The following is a 23,607-nucleotide window of genomic DNA, read 5'->3' as shown; positions in this document are numbered from 1 at the left end:
CTCATTTTAGATAGCCAAGATTTGACAGAGCTTTATACATTACTCTGTAGTCCAATTGGAATTTGAACTCTTGGAAATCCTCCAGCCTCAGATCCCAACTGCTAGGATTACAGCCATATGCCACTTCCTAGAAGCAATCTCCTCTTCTTTTCCAATGTGGAGAGTTTGAGTGATGCTTGATCCCACTGACTTTTGGCATACTTTCCAGACAACTAAAGCCATGCTTCACACCTGATGTTGACCTCAAAATGTGAATCCCTGATATTTTTGAGAGATGTTGAACAGGCCATAGGATGAACAAATGAAAACTTTGAGCATGTATCACTGGAAGAGTAATGCCCATTATTAGTATTATTAATATAATTATATTTAAATTAGATAATTATGATTCTAATATAATATTAATAGCCATCACATGTGTTTGAAGTGCTGCTCTGTGAAGGTGTGGCTCTATGTGTACAATGTCTAATCACAGAACTCAGACCAATGGCTGGGGGTTTGAGGAGAGCAATTCTAGCCAAGTGCAAGAAAGAAGACTGGATTTCTAGAGCTGTCCTATAGCTTCACAGTCTGTCCTGCATGATGGTCCAGGTGAAAGGTGATATATTTTCCAACTCATTATTCCAATCTCTAGTGATCACAATGGGAAACTTTCTTTTCTCCTCTCTCTTTCTCTCTCTTCTTTTCTTCCTTCCTTCCTTTCTTCCCTCCTTCCCTCCCTCTCTTCCTTCTTTATTTTCTTTTTTTCCCAAGACAGGGTCTTTCTGTGTAGCAGCTCTGGCTGTCCTGGAACTAACTGAGTAGGCCTGGCTGGTCTCAAACTCACAGAGATCCATCCACTTGTCTCTGCCTCCTGAGTTCTGGAATTAAAGGCATGAACCACCACTGCCAGGCTTTCTCTTTCTTTTTATATTTAGGTATGGAAAGCTGAGTTTATCCATTCTTTAATTCTTAATTTACTATCAGCATTACTCCTTAAAAATATGTTATTTCATTTATTTTTCTTCTTCCAATTCCTAACTTCCATCTTAACATTCACAGGAGCTACTTCTATACTTTCGAGAGAAGGCATTGGATGTGGATGTAAAATATACAGCGTTGACTGTGGACAAGTGTCTCTGGCATTTCTGTACACAGTGTGGTAGTATTCCTTCAATTCTGCTATTCCTTTGTGTCCTGAAATACTCTATGGTTCTATCCCACACCTTTGAGTGTACATCTTGGTACATCTAGACCTTTATCTGACAGATCATATTCTACGGTGTGTGTCTGTCACCTGTTTCTCTAGAAGCAGGCATTAAAGTTGGTGCCAACTTCTTGCTCCCACAAACAACATGGTGATGGTAGAGTATTGCAAGACTGTCCTAGGGAACCGTGAGGAGTTCTCTAGATCAGATGGATGGAACAAAAAGTGTACTCATATTTAATTATTATGTCACAAAGTCTATGATGTTGTTTTCCATATGCTTTGTGCTTTTCTGGTTCTTGTTTAGGAAGAAGTCCTTCCCATTCCAAGGTCAAGAAAGAATGATAGCACTACCAGCTGGGACCAGATGCTCAAGCACATAAGCCCAGGGCTGGAGAGATGGCTCAGTAGTTAAAGTCAATGGCTACTCTTCCAGAGGTCCTGGATTTGATTCCCAGCACTCATACAACAGCTCAGAACTGTGTAACTCCAGTTCCCAGGGACTCAATACCTTCTTCTGGCCCATATGGGTGCCATGCATGCATGTGATATGCAGGCATACATTTAGGCAGACATCCACATAAAAACTATCTTAAAAAATAAGGCAAACTAACAAAACACATAAGCCCGTGGGATTGTTTTGGATCCAAACCATAATACAACAAGTATTTTCCTATTTTTAGAATTAATTTTGTAAGTTCAGGATTAGCTGTTTCTTTAAAATTTTAGTATTTTCTTAGCCAGGCAGTGGTGGTACGTGGCTTTAATCCCAGCACTCAGGAGACAGAGGCAGGTGGATGTCTGTAAATTCAAGAACAACCTTTTCTACAGAGTGAGTTCCAGGACAGCCAGAGTTACTCAGAGAAACCCTGTCTCAAAAACACCCAAACGAACAAACAAAAAACAAAAAAATTGGCATTTTCTTGTAAATTTAAGTCTTTCATGAAAAGAAGCCTTTTTTCCCTCTTGGGTTTCTCTGTATAGATTTTGAGCCTGTACTTAAACTCTGTAGATCAGTCTGGCCTTGAACTTACAGATCTCTCTTTTTATTACTAATTAATGATTCTCTTTTATATTAATCAGTTCTATCTTAGTCCTTTCAAAACCTGATTTTTATTTTGTTGTTCTTTTTGCTTTTGTTACTGTTTTCAGATTGTTATTCTTTATTGACAAGTTTCCCATCTATGGGAGCACCTAAATTGTCTTTGCTATTTACTATTTTCTGATTTATTTATTTATATATTAATTTATTTATCTATCTAATCATTTATATTTATTTTGAGTCAGAGTCTTGCTATGTAGGCCTGATACTCACTATGTATCCCATGCTAGCCTCAGACTGGCAACTTAATTCTTTCTACTTAATGTTCTTCTGTTTTTCTTTCCCCTCCTTTTCTGCTATTTATTGAGTAGATCAAGTTTATTTCTTTTAATATGAAAGTGCTATTAGAGGGTTTTGGTTATCCTTAACTCATTATGACCTGTATTTCTGCTTTTTCTCTACAATACAGTATATATATCGATTGTTACAATTCAGCAAATTGTTGTTTTCCTTGTGACCATCACCAATCCTACCTGGTTCTCTAATAGTATCTAAAATGTAGCCCATTCATTTTGCATCCTTTGTACAGTAAACCTCCAGCCAATTACCCATTCTTTTTTCTTATGCCATCTCAAAGCACACAGTGTCCTCTTGACTTTAATATGCTTGCTAATGTGTTTGCTGCAAAAGGATTCTTGTATCCTGGCAAATTTACAGTGCTCTCATTAAAGCTGATCTTTTAGTGGTGGAACCTTCTTTGGTTTTGAATGCTTTATAATGTCTTTTAGACTTTACACTTTTTTGACATTATGATAGTTGGAACTAAATAGAAAATCGTAGATTAAAAGCTCACAATGTAAAAATGCTAAACCATTATCATTAGCTTCTTTAACTTTGTGCATGGGCATCTTACTGAGAAAAGATGTCAACTGGATTCTCCTTCGCAGCAGATTTTACCCCGGGAATTTAAAGGATGATTTGTCTTTTTGATCTTAATATCCACGTAATGTATCCAATTGTAATGTGTTTTAAAAACATTCTTCCTCTCTGTTTTTTGTTCCAAACTCTACATCATTTGATTCTCAGGATCTCAAAACTTTTGGAGACCCTCAGTGTTGATCAACAGGCCATCACTGCGTAGCTGAGGCTGCCCTGGAAATTGCTAGGTGGCCCAAGCTGGCCTCAAATTCCAGATTGCCTCATGTAGGCATTACAGGAGAGCATGACCATCCCAGGCTCCACACTTTTACTCAAAGATTTTCTTCCCTGTTATTTTATCTCTCTATCTAGAATGTCTAGTTAGGAAGTGTCATCACCTTTATTTTTCCTCCACAAACATCTTACGTGAAGACAAACGAACTTAGCATAAATATAACTCTAGGCAGAGGGCAGCATTTATTAATGCCATTTTTTTGTCATGGAAGGGATGAAGTGCTGCAATCCTATGTCGATCCACAAGGGGTCAGCCAGTCATCAAGAAAATGAGTGCCATAAGGATTTTTGTTTTGTTTTGTTTTGGGTTTGTGTGTGTGTGTGTGTGTGTGTGTGTGTGTGTGTGTGTGTGTGTGTGTGAAGCACTGTTGAGTAACCATGGTAGCTGCAAAACCTGAACGATTTCTTTGGCAGGTATTTACCAAGCAGAACTCAGCACTTAGTTAAATAACTCCAGGGTCGATAACCAGATAAGTGCCTAAGCACCCCTGCCTCTAGATTCCCATCACTCTTCTGCAACTGGAAACACTTGCATTTCAGAGTGGGTCCTTACTAACGCCCTTAAGAATAAATGTTTTGGGGCTGGAGAGATGGCTCAGTGGTTGAGAGCACTGGCTGCTCTTCTAGAGGACCGGGTTCAATTCTCAGCAACCAGTGGTGGCTCACAATTGTCTGGATTCCAGGGCATCCAACACCCTCACAGAGACATACATGCAGGCAGAACAGCAATGCACATACAATACCAATATTTTTTAAAGAAAGAATGAATGGTTTTTTGGAGACCAACACTAGCTTTGTTACTGATGGACATGGACTTTGATCTGAGATACCTAGAAAACAAGGATAAGGGCCCTTACTGCAAAAGGCTTCTGTGGGGATTGCCCGAGACTCTTTCCTAGCACTGTTTTAAAAGTGCAGTCTGCGGTTTCCTCCTCTGGAAAACGAGGGGCCGAGGAAAGGGTCTGTAAATTCCCATTCTGAATAAATATTCAGCGTTCAGGGAAACTGCATTTATCCTTGGAGAAGGACAAACTAAAAAAAGATATTTCTGGGCCGTGGCTAGTTACCGAACTTGTTTATTAGCTGGTGTGACGGAAGCACACAGAACTGTGGGTGGCAGGGAGGGGCTGCTCCCAGTCTGACAACCGTGGCCTTTGGGGCTCATCCTGCTCTTAATCAGTTGTAAGGTCCACCCCTCCCCTACCCCCACCCTGCCCTCTTGATGCTGTTGAGATACCTCCTTTCAAGACATGAGAATTAATGGGATCATATGTGTGGATTTTTTGGAACATAGTAAAAGACTATGTGCCCAAAAAATGGCTTTACTAAGATGGCCTGTAGAGCGTTCCTAAGAAAGGCAAATGAGATGATGTGTGCAAACTGACGAGGACAATACTGGACTACGCAGAAGCGTTGCGAATACCATTAAGTGCCATGAATGCCTAGAGTATGAGAGCTCAGGGGTGCAAGCATCAGCGGGTGCCTAGCATTCCTGCATTAGACCGAGTATCAGCACACTGCTGGGCTCTGTGGCCAGGTGGCACCTGCCCATCCTGGGAGCGGAGTTAATGAAGGCTCTGAATGGACACAAATGAGCTGCTTACTGGCCCATTAGTCTGTCTCCATTTTAAGCATGGTCTCCCATAGTCCCCTGTGCAGTGACTAACCAGGCCCAGAAAGGCTGCCCCAGACAGACACACTGAGAAAGACAGACAGCCTGAAGCAGCAGCGTGGATCTATTCTAAACCTAGGTAAGCTTGTCTATGTGCCCCACACAATCACGTTACAAGTTTCTGGAGTTCAGTTCATCTTTTCCAAGTCGCCGCAACCTGCCAGGTGCTGTGGGGGAACCGAGGAGTTATACATGAATGTGGTATGACCCCTTGCCTCAAAGTGCTTAGAGACTTGCGGACAGACTCAGAAGTCTGCACTGCTCTGCAAACCACATGTGCCACATGATGAAAAATGTGGGGTGCTGTGGGAGAGGAGGGGGGTGAGGTGGGGCGTGTTGTGCTTTGACTGTAAACGTTCCCCATGTTTAAATACTTGGTCCTCAGCTGTTGGCACTATTTGGGAAGGTTAAGTTCAGCCTGGCTTGGAATGCAAGCCTAGAGGAAGGGGAAGGGGAAAGCACTAGTGGAGATGTGAAGGATAAATTACCTGACCAGATCAGAGGAAAGGAAGGTATAAGATTCGATGAGGCAGCTGTGGTGGTGAGCACCTATAACCCTCGGGAGGACTGCAAGTTCAAACCTAGCCTAGACTAGGTAGTGAAGCCCCCTCTCAAAACAAAAACAAACAAACAAACAACAAACCTGAAACAGAAGCAGAGAAGCAATTCTGGGCATTTAGGGTTCCGAGGCAGAGATGGAGTGGTGGCATATGAACCTGGAAGGAACCCGGGCAAAGAAAGATCTTGAGTACAGAGGACCATCTGACAGCCCACTCCTGGCTTCACAGCAAGGCCTCGGGCCTGGTCACAGTGTATACTACCCACAGTCACCAGCTGCCAAGGGAGAGGCCTGGCCAAGGCCCCTGGGCCCACTCTTTGAGTTGAGCTGTAATGCACACAATCACCTCCCACAGATGCAGTTATTGACCGCATCTCTAAAAGATACAGCTCCAGGAAGGCTAATCGGAACAGAGTTTACCCGGAACCAGGAGGTCCCATGGAAGAGTGATGTAAGACTGGGTGCCATTGCAGGTGCAGGGGACTCACTAAAGGTGCCTGAATCTCAAGCCCTTAACAGGGCTGTTGGGATTTCCTTCCCTCTGCCACAGAAGTCCCTTTACTACCCTCCAGTGGCTGGGACAATCCCAAACCTCCTGGGGAGTTGTGAGGTGGCCCACAGTGTGGGCTGAACACTTGGATGTGCCCAAACATCACATTGAGCCAAGCAGAATTACATAAGAAGCGCAAGCTTAGGACAGAGGTGGCAAACAGAGGGACATTTTAAGAAAGGAGGTAGCTAAGCAGATGGCTCTGAAAACAGCTCACTGTTGAAACAGAAAAAGGAGGGGGGTCTATATTTGTTGCTGGGTTTTATTTGTAGGCCTTTTTCTTCTCCTCTAGCAAAGGAAAACACAGGCCATGTTTCCCGCGCCACGTAACCAACATAAATCTCAAGCAACTCCCACGAGAGAGAATGCAGTCTGCTGTATTCAAGTTGGTCCTTAGATATTTCTTCAGGACCGTTTCCCTGTCTGTATTAATAACCAAGTTTCCTGGGGGTAGAGCTGCCCAGGCCCTCTTGGGCTGGGCTATTCATCATGGCAGCAGCTGGAGATAAGCTGGACACAAAGACTTGTGTCTCAAGAGGGTCGGTCCCTAGATACAGAAGGTGGAGGAATTTTCTCATTAGTAGGAAGTCTGTGGTGGCAAGTCTGGGCTTTCATCACATGCCCCTGCTGCAAATGGCAGCAGGCAGGAAGGCTCTCTGCTTTCACCGGTCAGCTGGAAGTTTCCAAAATGAACTTTCTTGGGAGATGGAAAGCAGATGTGCCACTTACCCTTAAGGAGGTAGAGAGTCTCAGGACAACACAGGAGATGTCTGTCCTTGTCCCTACTCCCGGGAGTCATGGTGGGGGTGCTCCACATGATACCCTACACCTGGGAGGGCCTTGTGGGGAGCACTGCTGAGGGAAGCCTAAGGGATCCCCCAGGGCCCAACTCTCAAAGATAATCCTTCCGGCCAGGGAAACTCAGAGGTGTGGGATGGCAGGGACGGTGAAGAGACAATGAAGCCAAGCTCCTCTGCATTCTCAGCATTCACATACCTCAGAGGGATTCCAAAATTGGTGAGCGAACTGACCAAGAAGGAATTCTCTGAGTTTGGGACAGCATCTGGGGCTGTCTAGAAGTGCTAATTCCATTACATTTGAGTATCAGCTGGGTTCTCCACCAACATCGCACCGACCCTGGGAACAAAGTAGAGCTCTCAGTGGACTCCAGTAGATCGTCAGTGTCCCTTAACAATTGCTGTAAACCCAGAGGAAATGGACATTCTTATAGTTGAAACTAAGTGGCCTGCTTTGGGTGGTTCTGCCATGCTCCAAGACATCGTATTGGCGTAACACCTACAGGGAAGGCATAGCATCCTCACCCACTGCTAACGGAGAGGACCCTGCATCACTCACCTCCAGTGTCTGAGTAAACATGCAATCTTTGTCCCTCTAGTTTCTAGACCAGTGGCTCAGCTTAGAAGACAGCATTGAAATAGGGCCATGTGCACACCCACTTCTACACTTCAAAAGTTTCCCTAAAAACTTTTTGGTAACCATTTCTGCATATTTGACTGCAGGCAAAACAAAACAAAAACAACCAAAATACCCAAACCAGAAATAGTTTGTCACAGTGGTGGGAAAGAGGCGCATATAACAGGCACATTTCACACCTGAATTGATGACAGAAGCAGATCCCAAAGCCATCCAATGGGAGAGGTCGCCTAAAGAATGGTCACTGGAGCGCACGCTTGAAGGAAAACGTTGCTATTGTAAGCATTTTCAATGCATTTTTCTCATGCATGGGATACCGCTGGGTTGGTTTTTGTGTTACTTGGGCTTTCTCGGAATAACATAGCTGTGCCCCACAGCGGGACAAGCAAGCTAGCTTAGAAAGCCCAGTTTCTCTCTTCTTTGCCACCTCTGGGAAAACTGAAGGAGATGCAGAAAAGGTCAAAGCCTTCACCTCATGTAGAGATGCTCCTGACACAGAATCAGGGAGCCTCTGCATACTGGACTATAGACTCCAAACCCAGGTTTAGTCATGGCAGAGAAAGATCTAGACAGAAGGGCCCCCATCTTCTCCCTGTGGTAATGTGAATAGCTTGTGTGAACACAATGGAAGCCCCTTTTCCTCCCTTCCTGTTTCCTCTCTACATTCCTCCCTTTGAGGAAGTCAAAGACTTGACTCTCTAGAGTAATGATTCCCAATCTTCCTAATGCTGTGACCCTTTTAATACAGTACTTCATGTTGTGGTGACTCTAACCATAAGATTATTTTCATTTACATTTCATAACTGTAATTTTCTACTGTTATTAACGATAATAAAAGCATCCATTTTTCTGATGGTCTTAGGTGACCCCTTGTGAAATGGTCATTCAGCCCCAAAGAGTCAAGACCCACAGGTTGAGAACTGCTGTTCTAGAACATGACTCCTCTGGACCTGAAATCCAACAGCAGTAATGGGAAAGGGACTCCATACCAACTCTTGTTCATTGACATCAGCAAATGACATCAAGGGCTGTCCCAGCCCACAGCAGCCATGGGAGAGCAATTTCCATAAAGTTAACAGCTTTGAGTATTTTTCTGGTAGCCACTGATGCTAATTCTCTGTGAGGGAGCTGCTCTGGTCCCTGAGGGAAGAGTGTACACAAGAACATGCTGTTCCATCCCTTTGTGATGGAAGCAGGTTGTGTAAGATCTTCAAAGATTCAATGGGCATTTGTGCTGCCTTACAGCTTCCCCCCAGGGAAGGCTGGACATATACACAATATGTTCATGGTCCAGAAAGTCACAGATGGAGACCCTCACAGCAGTCAGCCAATCAGTGGCATAAAAGAAAGTCGCTCCATCCTAACTGGTCCTCATTAGTCTAACAGTCTCAAGTTGGAGGTTTGTTTGCAGTAACCCTCTTCCTCTTCCCTTCCAGCTCCCTCATTCCTCAGTCTTGCAGGTCTGCAAAGCAAAATATCATGGCTCTGCACCTACCCAGGGAGCCTACAGGAGCCCAGGACTCCAGAATTTTCTACCAGTGAAGAGGAAAAAAAGACAAGCCAGCAAAACACATTATCATTTTATTATGCAATTTCCTTCTACAAGAAAAATCTCTAAAAATATAAATATGAGCTCTCTAAAAAATACTCAGAATAGAACTATAATCTTGTTCTTCCAAACAGAGACAAAACTTGTTCTGTAAAAGATGATGGGTTAAAAACACATGTCTTCATATCTCCCAGATACAGAACATTCACAGGTACATTTCTAGAAAGAAGTGTGGGCTGGGACAGGGGAGGAGACACCCTCTTTCCAGGCTTCTGGAAACTTACATTGTGATCTATCAGAGTAAGGCTATGGGCTGAACAGGGGTATACAATGAAGCTGGAAAGGAGTGGGGAGACAAAGGTTCCAAGGCCCCACCTTCTTCAAACATAGAAGTTAGATCCTTCATTTCTCCCCATTAGCCTGCCCCCTCCCACTCCATGTAGATCAAACTACCCAAGGACTAGGTCCCCAGAGGATCTTGGTTCATTGGTAAGGCTGCCATGCTACAATGCAGACTGCTGACATGGTCACTGAGTCTGCTGGGGCACTATATGGAAGAACTGATGTAAGTCAAAGCTCTCAAGAGGATTTGTTCCTGCTGGCCCCTGGGAAGCACTTAACCCCTAGCACCAGGCAATATCTGCAGCATCTAAGACAAGGCTCAGTCTCAGAGGACCTCTTGAGGTAGCAGCATCACTTCCGTAGTAGGGAGATGGCCAAGACCCTAGGAGTTGATGTAGGCATTCATGGCACCCAGTTCAAGATCAAGTCTAAGTTTAAAGTACTCAGAAGTTTCCTTTTCAGGGGTCCTTGGGCAATATGATGGAGTCTTTTGGCTAATCCTGGGCCTGTGGGCCAGGACTCTAGCAGTATCCTGGGTGCTTAAGCAAGTTAAGCTTCATATTGTTGATCTTAGGCAACCATATCACTTAGGCACCTTAGGGAAGGAGCAGCCCCAGAGGGCAGCCACTGGCTGAGTATCCCATGGGGCGGGGTAGACCACGATTCTGGTATGCAGAGCTCAGGTCACACTAAACATATGCTCTAGTGTATGCTGAGACTTTCCACCCCTAGAGCCTGAACTCTTTGTTTTGGGTAATATCACAAATCACTCATGGAAAAATTCGTAGATGCTCAAATGCTAATCCTAAGGACTTCTCTGACTCCAGGGTCAGATGTCACATCCTTAGGATGTTCTTGGAGCAAGGCACATGTGCTACATATGTGCTAACAGTCCTGTGTACTCCACCAGGGCCTTCAGATGCCTAGCTGCATGGAGTGTCTCTGAGAGGAAGAGACAGGACTATGCAGGAAGCATGGGATGAGCTCCTGCCTTCATGACAATGGAAGACGGGGCAAGAGAGGAGGGTTGGAGGGCAGAGATGGCTGAAGCCATACGGCTGCTTAAGCAAGGGTATGAGAGGGAAACCTCATCCCAGAGATCCCGCTGAGGCCTCCCATTCTGGTTCTCAGGAGTTAGCTCAGCTATCTGCTGGTTGGGAGGAGGGCAGCACATTGGTGATGCTGAACAGACAAGTGAGACCTGTGTGCCCCAGTCTCACAGATGGGAAGTCAGGCAAGCAGAAAAGGGAGGACCACGGGAAGTAGAGCAGATGACTGCTACATGGCCTGCCCTGGCTGGAGGCACCATCCCCAGCCTCCTTGTGGGGCTCTGACCTCCTTATTTGACAATAGGGATGTCCTCTTCCGACTACAAAGATTCTTGTGGCCAGGATCACTACAGAGTCTCCTGGTCACAGGAAGACAGCATGATAGGGCTCCTGGAGGGAGAAAGGAAGACAAAGCAAGTTAACCTGGAAGGCAGGAGCTGATCAAGGGTTGATAAGCCTTGCTGGTTCCTTACACTGGTCCCGACAGCAGAGGCAGAGGAAGATCTCTGTTATGTGGATAAAGCACAGAGGCTCAGGTATCTCTGGGCAGGCCTGGGGCTGCGGGGAATTCAGGCAACCTCAGTACAAACACAAAGAAGCCCTCTCACTCAGCGACAACTGCACTGTCTCCACAGTCCTCATCACATTCCAGTCTCTCACATGCTACACCCTGGCTCTCACACATACTGCTCCCAGGCCGCCAGCACTGCCTAGTTCTTGGTGTGGAGTGGCCCGAGAAGCTGCTCTGATTCTCAGTGATGCCCTTCTCAGTCCCTACTTTACTCTTCTCTATGATCTCCGCTCCTGTACAACCATTCCATGTTCCCGAGCTCTCCTCTTGAATATCAGAACACTCTTTGCTGCTTCTGTGGGGGCCTGCCTACCCCTGCCTTCTCTCACACAGCCAGGAACCCCAGCACAACTGCCTATACCATTGTGCTAAGTGCCTATCCAGAGAGGTAGGGGAGCATCTAACTGGATGGGGAAACCTTGGGAACCCTGGTGACAAGGCTGGCTCAGCCTTTGAGGAAGCTCTCAAGGTCCCAAGCCTGGGAAGCACCTCCACTGGCCCTAACCAAGAAACAGAGGAAAGGTGGTGGTTAGAGGTCCACATGGCCTAGAGGCTGTGTTAGAGGGTAGCTTTCCATGCAAGATTCCATCATCAAGCCAAACCTACCCATCACTCTTCCCTAGCTGTATTTCCTTTAAGGCAGGGAGTCCTTGGACCACTATGGAGGAAAGGGATAGAAAAAGGGATGGAGGAGGGGGTGGGTGGATAAAAGAACAGACAGCATATGCATCTGATCAGACAGGCAGAGAGAATTCCTGCCAGATCCATTCTCCTCGGCTGGTGGCCCTATAATTCAGTAGGAAGCTGGGACAAGCCCGATGGTGGATGAGTTCGAACAGCAGCCAGATCTTACAGAGAAGTGGGATCAGAGATGTCACACGCATCCTTCTGCCAGTCTGCAGATTCCTTAACTGGGACCACCTGTGGCCATCTGGGATAAAGAACCTGTGTGCAGTGAAGGACAGAGTGAAGAGTGTGTTCAGCAGGGAAGACAGACACACTACTCAAAGGACAGCAGGTCTGGGTGAAGGCCCTCATTGTCAAGACTGGAGGTCCGTGCCCGTGGAGGTGGGCTGCTGTTCTCCCAGGACTCAGCCAGGCTGATGGGACTCAAGGTGAGTCTGAGGCCATTCCTCTCAATGGGGTCAGGGGAGGAGGCTTTTCTGCACTCAGTCACCTTTAGCTTGGATTCCTCCTGGCTGTTCTTGTGTATGAGGTCAGGTACCAACAAGGACACCTCCCCATTGGGCAGAGCCTCTCCCTTGTCTCCCATTTCAATGGCAGACTCTGGTCGTGAATTATCTGCAGAGACAGGCTGAGCCATGGGTGGAGAGTCCTGGGCCTGCCCAGGTGACAATTCTGTCCCATATTCTAGACTGCTTAGGACAGGTTGTGATGAAATCAGCATGTCCTGGGTGGTCTTCAGGGCCCGAGGAGTTCGCTTCCGGGTTATGGGAGGTGGAGGATCCAGCAGAGGGAACGCTTCTTGGACTGACCTGCAAGACCATGACAATAAACGTTCAGGCTTTAGGACGGTGAGACACCAGTCGATATACATTCTCGATTCTCTACTCCAGCTGCTTCTTCAGCTTGCCACCCCTTCCCCCCCACCCAGTGAGTGCTTCTTCTGAGAGTTCGTTCTGGATTTAGGGTGTAGACCTCAGTGACTTTAGCACAAGCAGCTATGGGGCTGTCCCCTCCTCATTCAGTGCTCAGAGTGGCACAAAGTGCTGCCTCTGTGAGGCTGGAGAAAGATCCCAGTCATCCCAAATACTGGGCCCCGTTAAAAGGCAAATGAGCTCTTGGCACAGTTGGAATGGAGGCCCAGAAAGTAGCTGTTGGATAGGGACAGAAGTAGCTGTGGCAGGTTTCTCCCTTCCTTCAGGCACTTGGTCTACAGCAGCAGCTCTCGGGGATGGCTGGCGTCAGAACCCATGAGAGGAGTTTGAGTGACACCAGGGTCAGAATCCAGTTCCAAATACTGAGAGGCACAGCCACCTCTGTGAACTTGGGACATTTGCAAATGGAGCTATATCTAAACCTGGCATGGTGGTTCACACCTATCTTCCCAGGAAAGCCAAGACAGGAGAATAGCTATGACCTTGAGGGCAGCTTGCTTGGGCTGGAGAGCGGGTTGTAGGCTAGGCTGAGCTACAGTGTGAAACAGAGCTAAGAACGTAACGCCCAGGCAGGAAGCGCATCTCTGGTTATGGAGGCTGAAGTGGGCTCTCATGAGCACAGGTCTATCTCAGCTTTTCTTGACTTACTCATCCCTTCCCTGGTCTGTTCTCTCCTGAACGTGCTGTAGTCAGTGTTCCTACCTCTCCAGGTGGGTCAGCGGGGTGGCGGGGAGGACTCACCTGTTGTCCTCCAGCCAGGATCCACAGGCCACATCTACCCCAGCAGCCAGCTGGGCCCCAGCCGTCTTGTTAATTTCCATCACACCCACACTGCCCAGGCTTGAGGACTCCTTTCTTCTTAGGAGGTCATTGACCTTGGCCCCCATGGCTCTGCCCAGGTTCTTAAGGTGCTGGCTGCTCCCCACCCTCAGTCCTGGTCCCCCTGGCTCCGCAGAGCCAGGGGTGATGGAGCTCGGGGCCACAGATCTGGACAGGTGCGGGAAGGAACGGCTAGCCTGGAGCTTTGGAGTGAGGGCTGTGTTCAAATTCTCAAACATGCTGTGGTCAACTGTGAACAAAGAAAAGAGAGAGAGGGACGTCTAAGTGTGGAGGGGAGTAGGACCCTGCACTTCGTTATCCATCTTTCCTGGTTTTATAATACACTCGAAGCTCATCACGGCACAAAGTTTTGGAAGCTTCTAGAAAAGATGCTTTTAAACTTTCCAGGATATTTCTTTTCCTTTTTTTTTTCTTTTGTTGTTGACAGGACATGTGACCAAAAATTTCAGTTGTTCCCCATCCTGGTTAATCAGTGACAGAGTCGGTCATAAAAAGTCAAGAAGTATTCCTTTAAACCAGTCTCCTTGCCCTCTTTGGCTGTGGGGTCATGAGGCCCTTTGAAGCAGAGAGAAACTGAGGATGAAACAATGAAGTATGACATGTTTACTCTTTCTCAGGGAACAATGGGAGCACCGCCTGCTGCAGGCATGGTGGACAAGGGTTCTGGGCTGGGAGATCCCTACTGAAAGCCACATGTGTGACACATTCTCTCCATAGAATATGAGCCAGCAGCTCCTAAGGTCTTCTGGAGGGGAACTTAGGAGAGTAGGTAAGCTTGTGGACACAGAGGCAGTCAGCCAATCAGACCCAGTGTGTGTCACATGCACAGGGCCTTGCTTCCAGGGACGCACAAATGTCCTAGCAAACCCCTGCTCACTCATCCCCATGAGATCCCACTAGAGGAGCTCATTAGACTAGGGAGAGGCTCAGAGTAGTAACTGTGGGCCTGACACCACAACACTAGCTATTGATCAGTTGGAATCAGAGCACAGGCCTTCTAACCCAGTCTTGGGCTCTTTCCTAATGGAATCGCTATGGAAGATAGTCCTTTGTATGGGTTGAACAGTTGGCTTGAGGGCTAGCTTACTGGGTGGCAAACATTCCCAAGGCTGAGACCTCACTCCATATATCTCTGTGATTGTATTTTCACACCAAACTTGGGCTTGGAACATAGCAGGTACTCCATGAGTGTCTAAAGTGAACTGCCCACATCTATTTCACCAGAGGAAAATTATGAAGGCTAAGATGGTAGCCCTGAAGCCTGTTGTTGAAAAGCTCCAAGCTCTGTGTTAGGCTTCTCACACCGAGTGCTGTACAATTTTATGTCAACTTGATACAGGTTAGAATCACCAGAGAGGAGGGAGCCTCAATAAGGAAAATGTCTCCTTAAGACAGGCTATAAGCAAGCCTGTAGAGCATTTTCTCAAGTAGTGACCCATTGTGGGTAGTATCATCCCTGAGCTGGTGGTCCTAGATTCTATAAGAAAGCAGGCTGAACAAGTTACAAGCAGTAAGTCAGCAAGCAGCACCCTTAATGGCCTCTGCATCCGCCCCTGACTCCAGGTTCCTGCCCTGCATGAGTTCCTGTTCTGACTTCCTTCAGTGATGGTCTATGGATGTGTAAAGCATGAGCTAAATAAACCCTTTCCTCCTCAACTTGCTTTTGGTCATAGTGTTTCATCACAGTGGTAGTAACCCTGATTAGGATATCTTGACACCTAGTCATGCATGTTCTCCCCGAAAATTCATCTACATCATCAAAGGAGCCAGACTTTGAGCCTTAGTTGTCCATGGCCATTGTTCTAGCTTTGTTGTCTATCTGGACAAAGAGAGGTTGCATGTGGTCCCTGGGCTCTCACTGTCAATATGTCTGCTAAGGGTCTATCCAACTCAGTAAGCCTTTGCTAAGATCGCCTGAGGATAAGTCTTCAGAGTCAGTCTCACTTGTCCTGCATTCCTGAGTTCCAGGCCAGAGGGAATGCTTCACTTTCTGTGATTTGAGTTGAGAAATCCCAGTTGGATCAATGGCCTAGATAACGTGTATTCGAAGGATCCCTGGGTGGCAGGGAGAAAGCCCTGGGAAGAAGAGTGGAGTCCCCATGGAGACTTTTCCATGGTCTTCACCTCTGAGTAACCTTGACCAACGGGCACATTTTCTCATGGGATATAGTTGGCAGCTCCTCAGGTCTTTTGGGATGGAAATTACTATGTGGTAGGAAGGACATGTCAAGGGATTTGGGACAAGTCCCAAGCTGCCTGGACTCCAGATGTGCACATATCACATCAGCAGAGCGCTCAGCCTACTCCACAGCTGCTCCTGACTGTTCTCTTACTAGTGTGTCTCACCATATCATTCTTTATGGCAGAATTTGCCTATCATGATCCAAGTCCTTTCATTTTATTTACCTAGGCACTCTGCAAGCTAGCAGCGGTTATTTGGAAACTAATTCCACTATACTTTCCCCACACCATCCAGAAAGGAATTGTATGCAATGCTCCATAGGTGTGTGTTAGGAGCAGCAAGTTCTCCACTATTTCCTGGACCTCGTATTTCGCTGGGGGTTTCTTTACATTGTCAAAGCAAGCACACTCATCTTTAAAAGTGGAAACATTAAAACTGCCTCTCAATGTGATTTGTAAATCATGAGTACCTATTACTTCCAAAGCAGACCTTTAACAAATAATCTAGATGATGCCTCATTTGGAATTTTTGTACTTCTCTACTTTTCATATTATAGTTTGTGGACGATTCTAAATTCCTCAGCAATTCAAAGTGAGCCTGTTATATGCTTTATCATTACCTGAATTTTCCAGGGAAATACACCTGGTTTATCTAACAGAACGGGAAGACCCTTGAAAGGGGCTATGGAATCTTAGAGTACTTTTATTATCCATAAGGCCTTGCATAACAATAAGCATTTAATAAATTAGTTTAATTGAATTTGACTTTTATGTGAACTCTTAAAAAATATCCACATCTCAACAATGGGCTGACAGTATAAAGAGATCACTCGGGCTGTTTCTAGACTTGTGACTACAGTCTCAGAAACCACTCAAGCACTCTCTGTGGCAGTGGTTACAAGGGCCTGTGAGCTCAGACTAGGAAACATTGCCTTGGGCTCTGCTGTCCCCACAGTGAACCCCTTTCCTGCTAATGAGCCCCTCGCACTCAGTCCCCTGTCCGAGGACTAGTCTTGGTGACTGAGAGGACATGATGATGGTGGGAAAGAGGACCGGATGCCAGCAGGGAAGCCTTCCCAAAAGCACCCCATAACATGCACACACTCAAGCAGAGCGGGGAACAGGGGGTCTTACCTGTCCGAGAAAAGGGCTCGAAAGGCAGGTGGGGAACAAATGAGAGAAAGACACATTTATGTAGTGACCAATCACTGTGAGAGAGATAGCTCCTGTTTGAGCCATCAGCAACAACAACATGAAAAAGGCTGTGCCGCCAACTTTTTTAGCAAACCATGGAAAGACCAAGTTCCCACAAACTCTCCAATAGCTAAATCAAAACAGGGTCATGTTTTCAACAAGTCACTACTGCAGCCTTTCCAATTTTCCTCCTGACATTCTGGGTCCCCTTTACAATAATTCTATCTACCTAGTTGGTAATAAAAAACACTTCTAAGTCCCTGGGACCCTGTGCATATAGCTCACATTCATTCATACACTCTCAGTCTAAAGGAACAGTCTGGAAAAGTCAAGTGGCCAAGGCTGCCCACCACACAGACAGCTGATGGAGAAGGGGATTCAAAATCATGTATTCTGACTCCAAGACCATGGTGACCCAAATGACATGGCCAATAACCTTAGAGCCACCAAAATATTAGAGTTCAATTTACATTGTAAACATTCTAGCAGTCTAAACCAACCATGGGGGAGAACAGGAGGGGAATTATGTCCCCTTACTCCTTCAAATGTCCAAGTAGCTGGGAATAAATGCTCAGACATGTTCTACAGGATGGCCATAGTTGGGAGTTTAGAGCAGGACTGGCCCTTGCAGCTAGTGTAAAGACTTCACCATTTACATCCAAAGCATCTATGTATCTAAGTTGACGGGCTTTGATGATTCATAAGGGACACCTAAATCTTCTCTTGCAAGGCTCACAATCACCTTCCATTCATATCTTACATCCTACTAAGTAAGGTACCAGGTTGTTACAGAGGAAAGGAAGGCAGAGAGACGAGGCAGCCCCAGAGTCCACAGTCTTATCAGCGCAATAGAATGGAGGGAGCCACTTGCCTAAAAGAACACCAACTTTTAGAAACCGTATCTGATCAATATAAAAGGATATAGGGTAACTTACCTCCAGATAGTTCAGAAAACAAAACACAGTAAGAACTGGGGATTGTGAATGTTGCTCAGTGGTAGAGTGTTTTACCCAGCATGCAAAAAGCCTTGGGTTTCATCCTTCATCCCCAATCTCTCTCTTTCTCCCTCCCTCCCTCCCCCGCTCTGTCTCTGTCTCTCTCTTTCATACACACACACACACACACACAATATATGAGGAACTGATAACACAAATGGGATAAAATGTTAAAACAGGAAAACTTGGCTACACAGTATATGGATGTTTTTGTACTAATCTTAAGTTTTGCAAATTTTAGAAATTGAAATTATTTCCCAAAAGTGTATGTATGTATGTACGTGTATATATATACATATATATATATATATATTCCTGATCTAAACATACATATATATCCCTGCTCTAAACAATACTACACATAGAACAAAACAACAAAAACATTGAGTGGTAGAGGCCAGGAAAATAAGGGAGAAGAAAAGCAAGATGGTCACTCCCAGAGGACAGGGGATCTCAGAGGTCGGAACACATGGGGATGTCAACACAGAAAAGATGACACTCATGAAGAACAAACAAGACAAACAATACCACTGCCATGGCTCTACAATATTCTTCCTTCTGGCTGGGCAGTCTCGGCCAAGAAAAAAAAATCCAGCCATTACCCCCATCTGCAGTGTAGGTGGCAGAGACTTTCTTCCATTCTGTGGGATACCCGTTCACTCCATCGATAGTTTATTTTGCTATGCAGTGGTTTTTTAGCTTCATGCAATTCCATCCTGATGCTATTTCCTGAGTCACTGGAGTTCTGCTGAGAAAGTTCTATAGCGAGAATCTTGAAGTGCATTCCTTATGTTTTCTCTAGCAGTTTCACATTTCCAGTTGCAAATGGGCCTAACTGTATTCTTTCACAGATGGACACGGAGTTTTGCTAGCACTATTTATCTTTTCCCCACTGCATGCTTTTGATACCTTTGTCAAAAACTAGATGGTTACAGCTTTGCCAATTTATTTCCAGGTCCCCTGTTTTATTAGCCTAAATGTCTGTGGAAATTATAACATTAAACAAGGCGACCCAACTCGAAAAGATTAAAAACCTGGACATCTTTTCTTCATGTGCAGATTCTAGTTTGTGATACATATATAGATGGGTGTAAATGTGGGTAAGGCCAGACAAAAATCTAGAAAAAGAGACCCAGAAGTAATATAAAGAAAAGCTAAGTAAAGTAGGAAAGGACAAAAGGACACATGTAAATGAAAGGTTGTGGGGGTTGGGAGGTTAGAGTTCAGAAGAGAAGGGAGGAAAAAATCTTCTAAATCACACTTTGTTAAAAAATTCCACAGTGATAGCTAATTCTTTGCATAGTGATTAAACATTTTAAATTAAACAGAAAACAAAAAGGTAGTTACGGTTTCAAAAGGCACAGGTCTTGTATACAAAAAAACTGCATCCATCTTTTAAATTCGTAAACTCCCTGGTTAACGGAACCACAGGACCTTGTGATGTCGGTTCCCTTTGGAATGTTTACTGCCCGGACAATCTGGCCAGCCTCCCAGGAACTGGTGTGTGACCTCCAAACCTTGTGGTGGTCAGAACATGGAGAACTTATCACTTCTCAGCGTCTCTAGACCTCGAATCTCTTCCTCTGCCCTGAGTGCTTTTCCTGATATTATATCCTCACTTGCTTCCAGCTTGCCAGGTAAATGCTGAAGTCATTAGGACTGAAAAGATGTGGGATTCTGTTCATTAAACTTCTTGAGTTTTGTTTGAAAAACCATGATCCTGTCAGATCATCCTACAGGATCATGGTTGATCGAGAAAACCAAATGACATAGGGGGAAGAACATAAGTTTTCAAAAGACAGCATTCCTGGTCAAGTCTTGCTGATTCATAACTTCTGCCAAGGGACAGATGGCAGAAGCATTTGTTGTCACCTTTCTTTCCCCTAGAGCCAGCTTCTACATGAAATCTCGAGGTGGCGATTTGTCTACAGAAAGAGCAGGTTCTCCTGTTAACTTGGTCTTAAACTGGAGGAAAAAAACCCAAAACATTAGTTAGCGCCAAGAAGTAGGCTAACTGATGAACACAGGGAGGAACAACGGGAGGCACGTGAGGACTTGGCAACTGAAGTGTGACCCTGGCTCCTGAATATGAGCATCACATGGAAACTGAGAAGGGCAGCTTCTCAGGCCTCCATCCCAGATCCAATGATTCAGAATAAGACCCTCTAGAGGTCCCCATGCACACCAGAACTGAGCTATACTGCTGTGGGAGCTTTCCTAAACATCCATTTGCCTCTACAGAGAATAGTTTAAAAGCTGCCTCCTAAAAGCTTAGCCATTGTCGTGGGGTCAAGACAGATCTACTTTCCTCCAGACCCACCTGGTGGAGATCAAACCCAGAGCCTCATGCATGCTTGGCAAGTGTTTTCCCACTGAACTAATCCCCAACCCTAGTTGGCCGGAAACTCTTCTTAAGTGAACTTATCACCTGAGATTTAGTAGCCATTTCCAGCGTCCAACATGCGGCAAGGGCCCACACATCTGCCTAAGGGGATGACATGTTTCCATGGGAGAATGTGCCTTGCTGCTTCTCATTCTCAAAGGGACCATGCACCTTGCCTATGTGGGCTGTGATCGGAGAGTCCATCCTGGAACCTGTGTTCCAGAGTCCTGACAAAGTAAAGTCATGTGTGATAAGCAGGATCATCAGGTGAGGGGTGGGTTGAGGAAAAAAGTGTCATGAGACATCTTCAGTAATAAGGAGACCAAGGCTTTAATCAAGCTAGACATGACTTTACTGCTATGCCTGGCCAAATCTTATTATCTGGTTTCCAGAGGACATTTTTTTTTTTAAGTCTGAAGAAATTTCCCCATCTATGACTCCCTGGGATATCACCTAAAACAGGCCTGCTTATTTGCGTTCAGCTTGAGTTCACTGTTTTGAATTAGTTTTGAGAAGGTGAGCCTCTAAAGTATGTTTTGGCGGATCCCCAGAAGAGGACTCCCAATCTTGCTCAGCTCACTACGGTTCCTTCTGTAACCCAGACACTGTAAATACAGAGGTAACCATGGAAGCTTCCAGCCCAGCTCAGGCCCTGCCACTCCAGTACCAAAGCAATGGTCTCCAGCATGGGGTGCATAGCCAAGTGTCCTCACCAGGTGAGGCCTCCGTCTGTTCTGGGCAGGGATATGTGAGAAGCTAAAGAGGGGCAGGGGCTGTGCCCCTAAAGGTAAGGGTGTCTGCAAACCCATCGCCACACGCTGCTTCTTCACCCATGCCTCATTTAGTAGGGGCCCACAGGCCCACGATGGCTTCTTGTCTCCTCACTCCTTCCTGCCAAGCTCACGTGGCGAGCCAGTTTCTGTCTGAGAGGTCTATGGAGGGATCAGAATAGGTACTGAGGCTGGGGAAGTTGTCACACCCTCGGTGGCAGGAAGATTCTAAGGTGTCAGATGTCTACCAGTCCTTGCCTAACCTTAGAGGAGCCAGAAGTCAAGGTGTCTTTTACACAGGGCAGGTCTGCCTCCTGCGCAGACATCCCAAGGCTCTTTTCACCAGTAGGAAAAGAATGCAGCAGGAATGACTGTCTTGGGCTGTTCTTCCCGTCCCCTCATCATCCGCGGTTTCCCAGCCACCATCAAGGTGGAGCACAGGTCTCCTGAGGTCATGGCTGACTGTCTGTCTACTTCTCTTGACTGCCACCATCCAGCCACTTCACTCTTCCCTGCCCAAACTCAGACCCTGCCCTTTCCTTTGCAGACTTGGGGGACACCCAGAATGGGGAGCAGCTGAGGCGCAACTGCACCATCTACCGACCCTGGTTTTCCCCTTACAGCTACTTCGTATGCACAGACAAAGAGAGCCACCTGGAGGCCTATGGATTCCCAGAGGTGGACTGGGAAGAGGGCAGAGGGGACAATTGCCTTATTGAGGATGTGGCTGACAGTGTCTGCTCGTCTTCCTCCTCCCAAGAGAATACATACCCCAGGGAGGCCAACAAGAAATCCAAGCACGGTTTGGAGTCTATTACATCCCAGGACATCATAATGGCTTCCAAGTGGCACCCAGCCCAACAGAACGGCTACAAATGTGCAGCCTGCTGCCGCATGTACCCCACTCTGCACTCCCTCAAGAGTCACATCAAGGGGGGCTTCAAGGAGGGTTTCAGTTGCAAGGTGTACTACCGTAAGCTCAAAACCCTCTGGGGCAAGGAACAGAAGGCCCGGCCAGTAGATAGGCTCTCCTTGGGCAGCTGTCAGGCCTTCAAGTATTCTGCTGACACCTCAGGTAAATAGGGATGAAGCCTACTTTTGCCTCTGGAGAGGTGACAATAAATTGAAGTTAGTCATAGTCTTCTTTTGTCAAGTCTGGTCACCCTCCATCATCTGCTCTTCCTGGTACCCAGTGAATTTTTATTACCTTCAATTAGTGATTGCCTAGCAATACTAGACCTACCTCTCTCTCTGTCTCTGTCTCTCTCTCAAGATAAATATCATACTTGAAGTTTGAGAATATCCTCAAAGTGTCCATTAAAGCAAGATCCTCTAGACTAGCAGTGGTGGCTCCTCTGGGAATCAATAAGAGACACAACTCTTAGAACACACGTGGACCTACTTGGCCAGAAACTCTGGGGCAAGAGCCTGGCCAGCTGTGCCATATCCAGCCTCCAAGGTGACTCTGAAACAGTTAAGATGTAAAAACACTGCTCCAGAGTGCTGGTCTATAGGATCAGTTCTTGCCCACGCTAGGAACAATGGGCAGAGGAAGAATTCCTGTATTTTAAAAGGCATCTTAGATATTAGCTGTTTGAGGGAGTTATACCTCTGGAGAGGACAACGTGACTCCCAGCATAAGGAAGATGGATTTTCTCCACCACATGTACCGTGACTATGACCCAGAGTGGGTATATCTTGCTGAAGCAGACAATTATGCTTAACCCGGAGGATATATTTCCATGGCTGTTTTGAATCATGTGGAAATAGGCAGGTAATCAAGTGATAACGCTACATTCTGTCCCCAGACAAGGTACCAGGTGGACAGTCCTGACCCTGACTCCATTTCAGGGCAACCTCTCTGCCAGTCTGATGCAGAAAGATGACGGGGCATTTCCCCTCAGGGACTGACTATCATCAACTGTCTCTTAGTCCACGCTTCCCCCAAGAGTGGTGAGTGTGTGCTGGCCCCTCCTTTGCTTTTTCTCATGATACATAGTGACCCTTTATGGAGCCTGACTTTATGGTTTAGCAGAGCTGCTTCTATCTGTCACTGTGTTGTCAAAATATCATGCATGATTCTTATGTTTCCACAGCATGAGAAATGCTGTGCTCAAATCCCTATCACTTAACATACTACGAGAGCAACCCTGACCCTTCATCAAGCCCTGCTTTTCATTGCTCTTTCTGTGCCCTCCCTTCTAAGCAAGAATCCAGTGTCTGACTGTCAGTCTTAAGAGCTGGGATTTGCAGGTCACAAGCTAGTTCCTCAGAAGCTGGGTGGTCTCTAGGCAACCCTGACATCACCCCTGGATACTATCCCCCAAGGGAGACATGTGACTGGTGAGCCTTTCTAGCATGCACCTTGTGTTCTTAACTGGAAGAGCCACTGAGCTCTGGAAGGCGGCCTCTTAGCATGTGTGGTTGTGCATTATGCGTCATGTCCCTTTGATAGGGCT

The 23,607-nt window shown here is 46.1% G+C and overlaps 2 protein-coding genes across 8 annotated transcripts in view; one reads left to right on the top strand and one right to left on the bottom strand.

Annotated features, from left to right (window-relative positions):
- Positions 1 to 9,220: 9,220 nt before the first annotated feature.
- The window catches only part of CUNH1orf226 (chromosome unknown C1orf226 homolog), a 311,252-nt gene continuing 296,865 nt past the window's right edge, over positions 9,221 to 23,607 (bottom strand). For 5 of the 7 annotated variants that reach the window (XM_040737162.1, XM_040737160.1, XM_040737161.1 and 2 more), the window contains 2 exons: positions 13,527 to 13,854; positions 9,221 to 12,662 (listed from right to left, as the gene is read on the bottom strand). In XM_040737162.1, coding sequence (XP_040593096.1) covers positions 12,167 to 12,662; positions 13,527 to 13,854 — 824 coding nt within the window. In that variant the 3' untranslated portion in view covers positions 9,221 to 12,166. Of the gene's footprint in view, positions 12,663 to 13,526; positions 13,855 to 16,940; positions 18,051 to 19,342; positions 19,574 to 23,607 lie in introns of those variants that run through there. The other 2 variants (XM_040737167.1, XM_040737166.1) reach the window with 2 other exon arrangements.
- Positions 19,530 to 22,286, top strand: Spata46 (spermatogenesis associated 46). Its single transcript, XM_040737168.1, has 2 exons — positions 19,530 to 19,632; positions 21,696 to 22,286. Exons 1-2 carry the CDS (start codon positions 19,530 to 19,532, stop codon positions 22,229 to 22,231), a joined length of 639 nt encoding a protein of 212 aa, XP_040593102.1. The 3' UTR covers positions 22,232 to 22,286.

Source organism: Mesocricetus auratus, unplaced genomic scaffold (genome assembly GCF_017639785.1).
Source record: "Mesocricetus auratus isolate SY011 unplaced genomic scaffold, BCM_Maur_2.0 Super-Scaffold_100676, whole genome shotgun sequence".
In the NCBI taxonomy this organism is placed as follows: Eukaryota; Metazoa; Chordata; class Mammalia; order Rodentia; family Cricetidae; genus Mesocricetus; species Mesocricetus auratus.
Note: the sequence above shows the minus strand (reverse complement) of the source record. Positions and strands in the feature narration are given on the sequence as shown.

Bases quoted from the DNA above. Each gene is read 5' to 3' on its own strand.
- Spata46 (XM_040737168.1), top strand. From the start codon at position 19,530: ATGGAGAACTTATCACTTCTCAGCGTCTCTAGACCTCGAATCTCTTCC. The intron at 19,633-21,695 runs GTAAATGCTGAA...TTTCCTTTGCAG, and splicing joins ACTTGCTTCCAGCTTGCCAG to ACTTGGGGGACACCCAGAAT.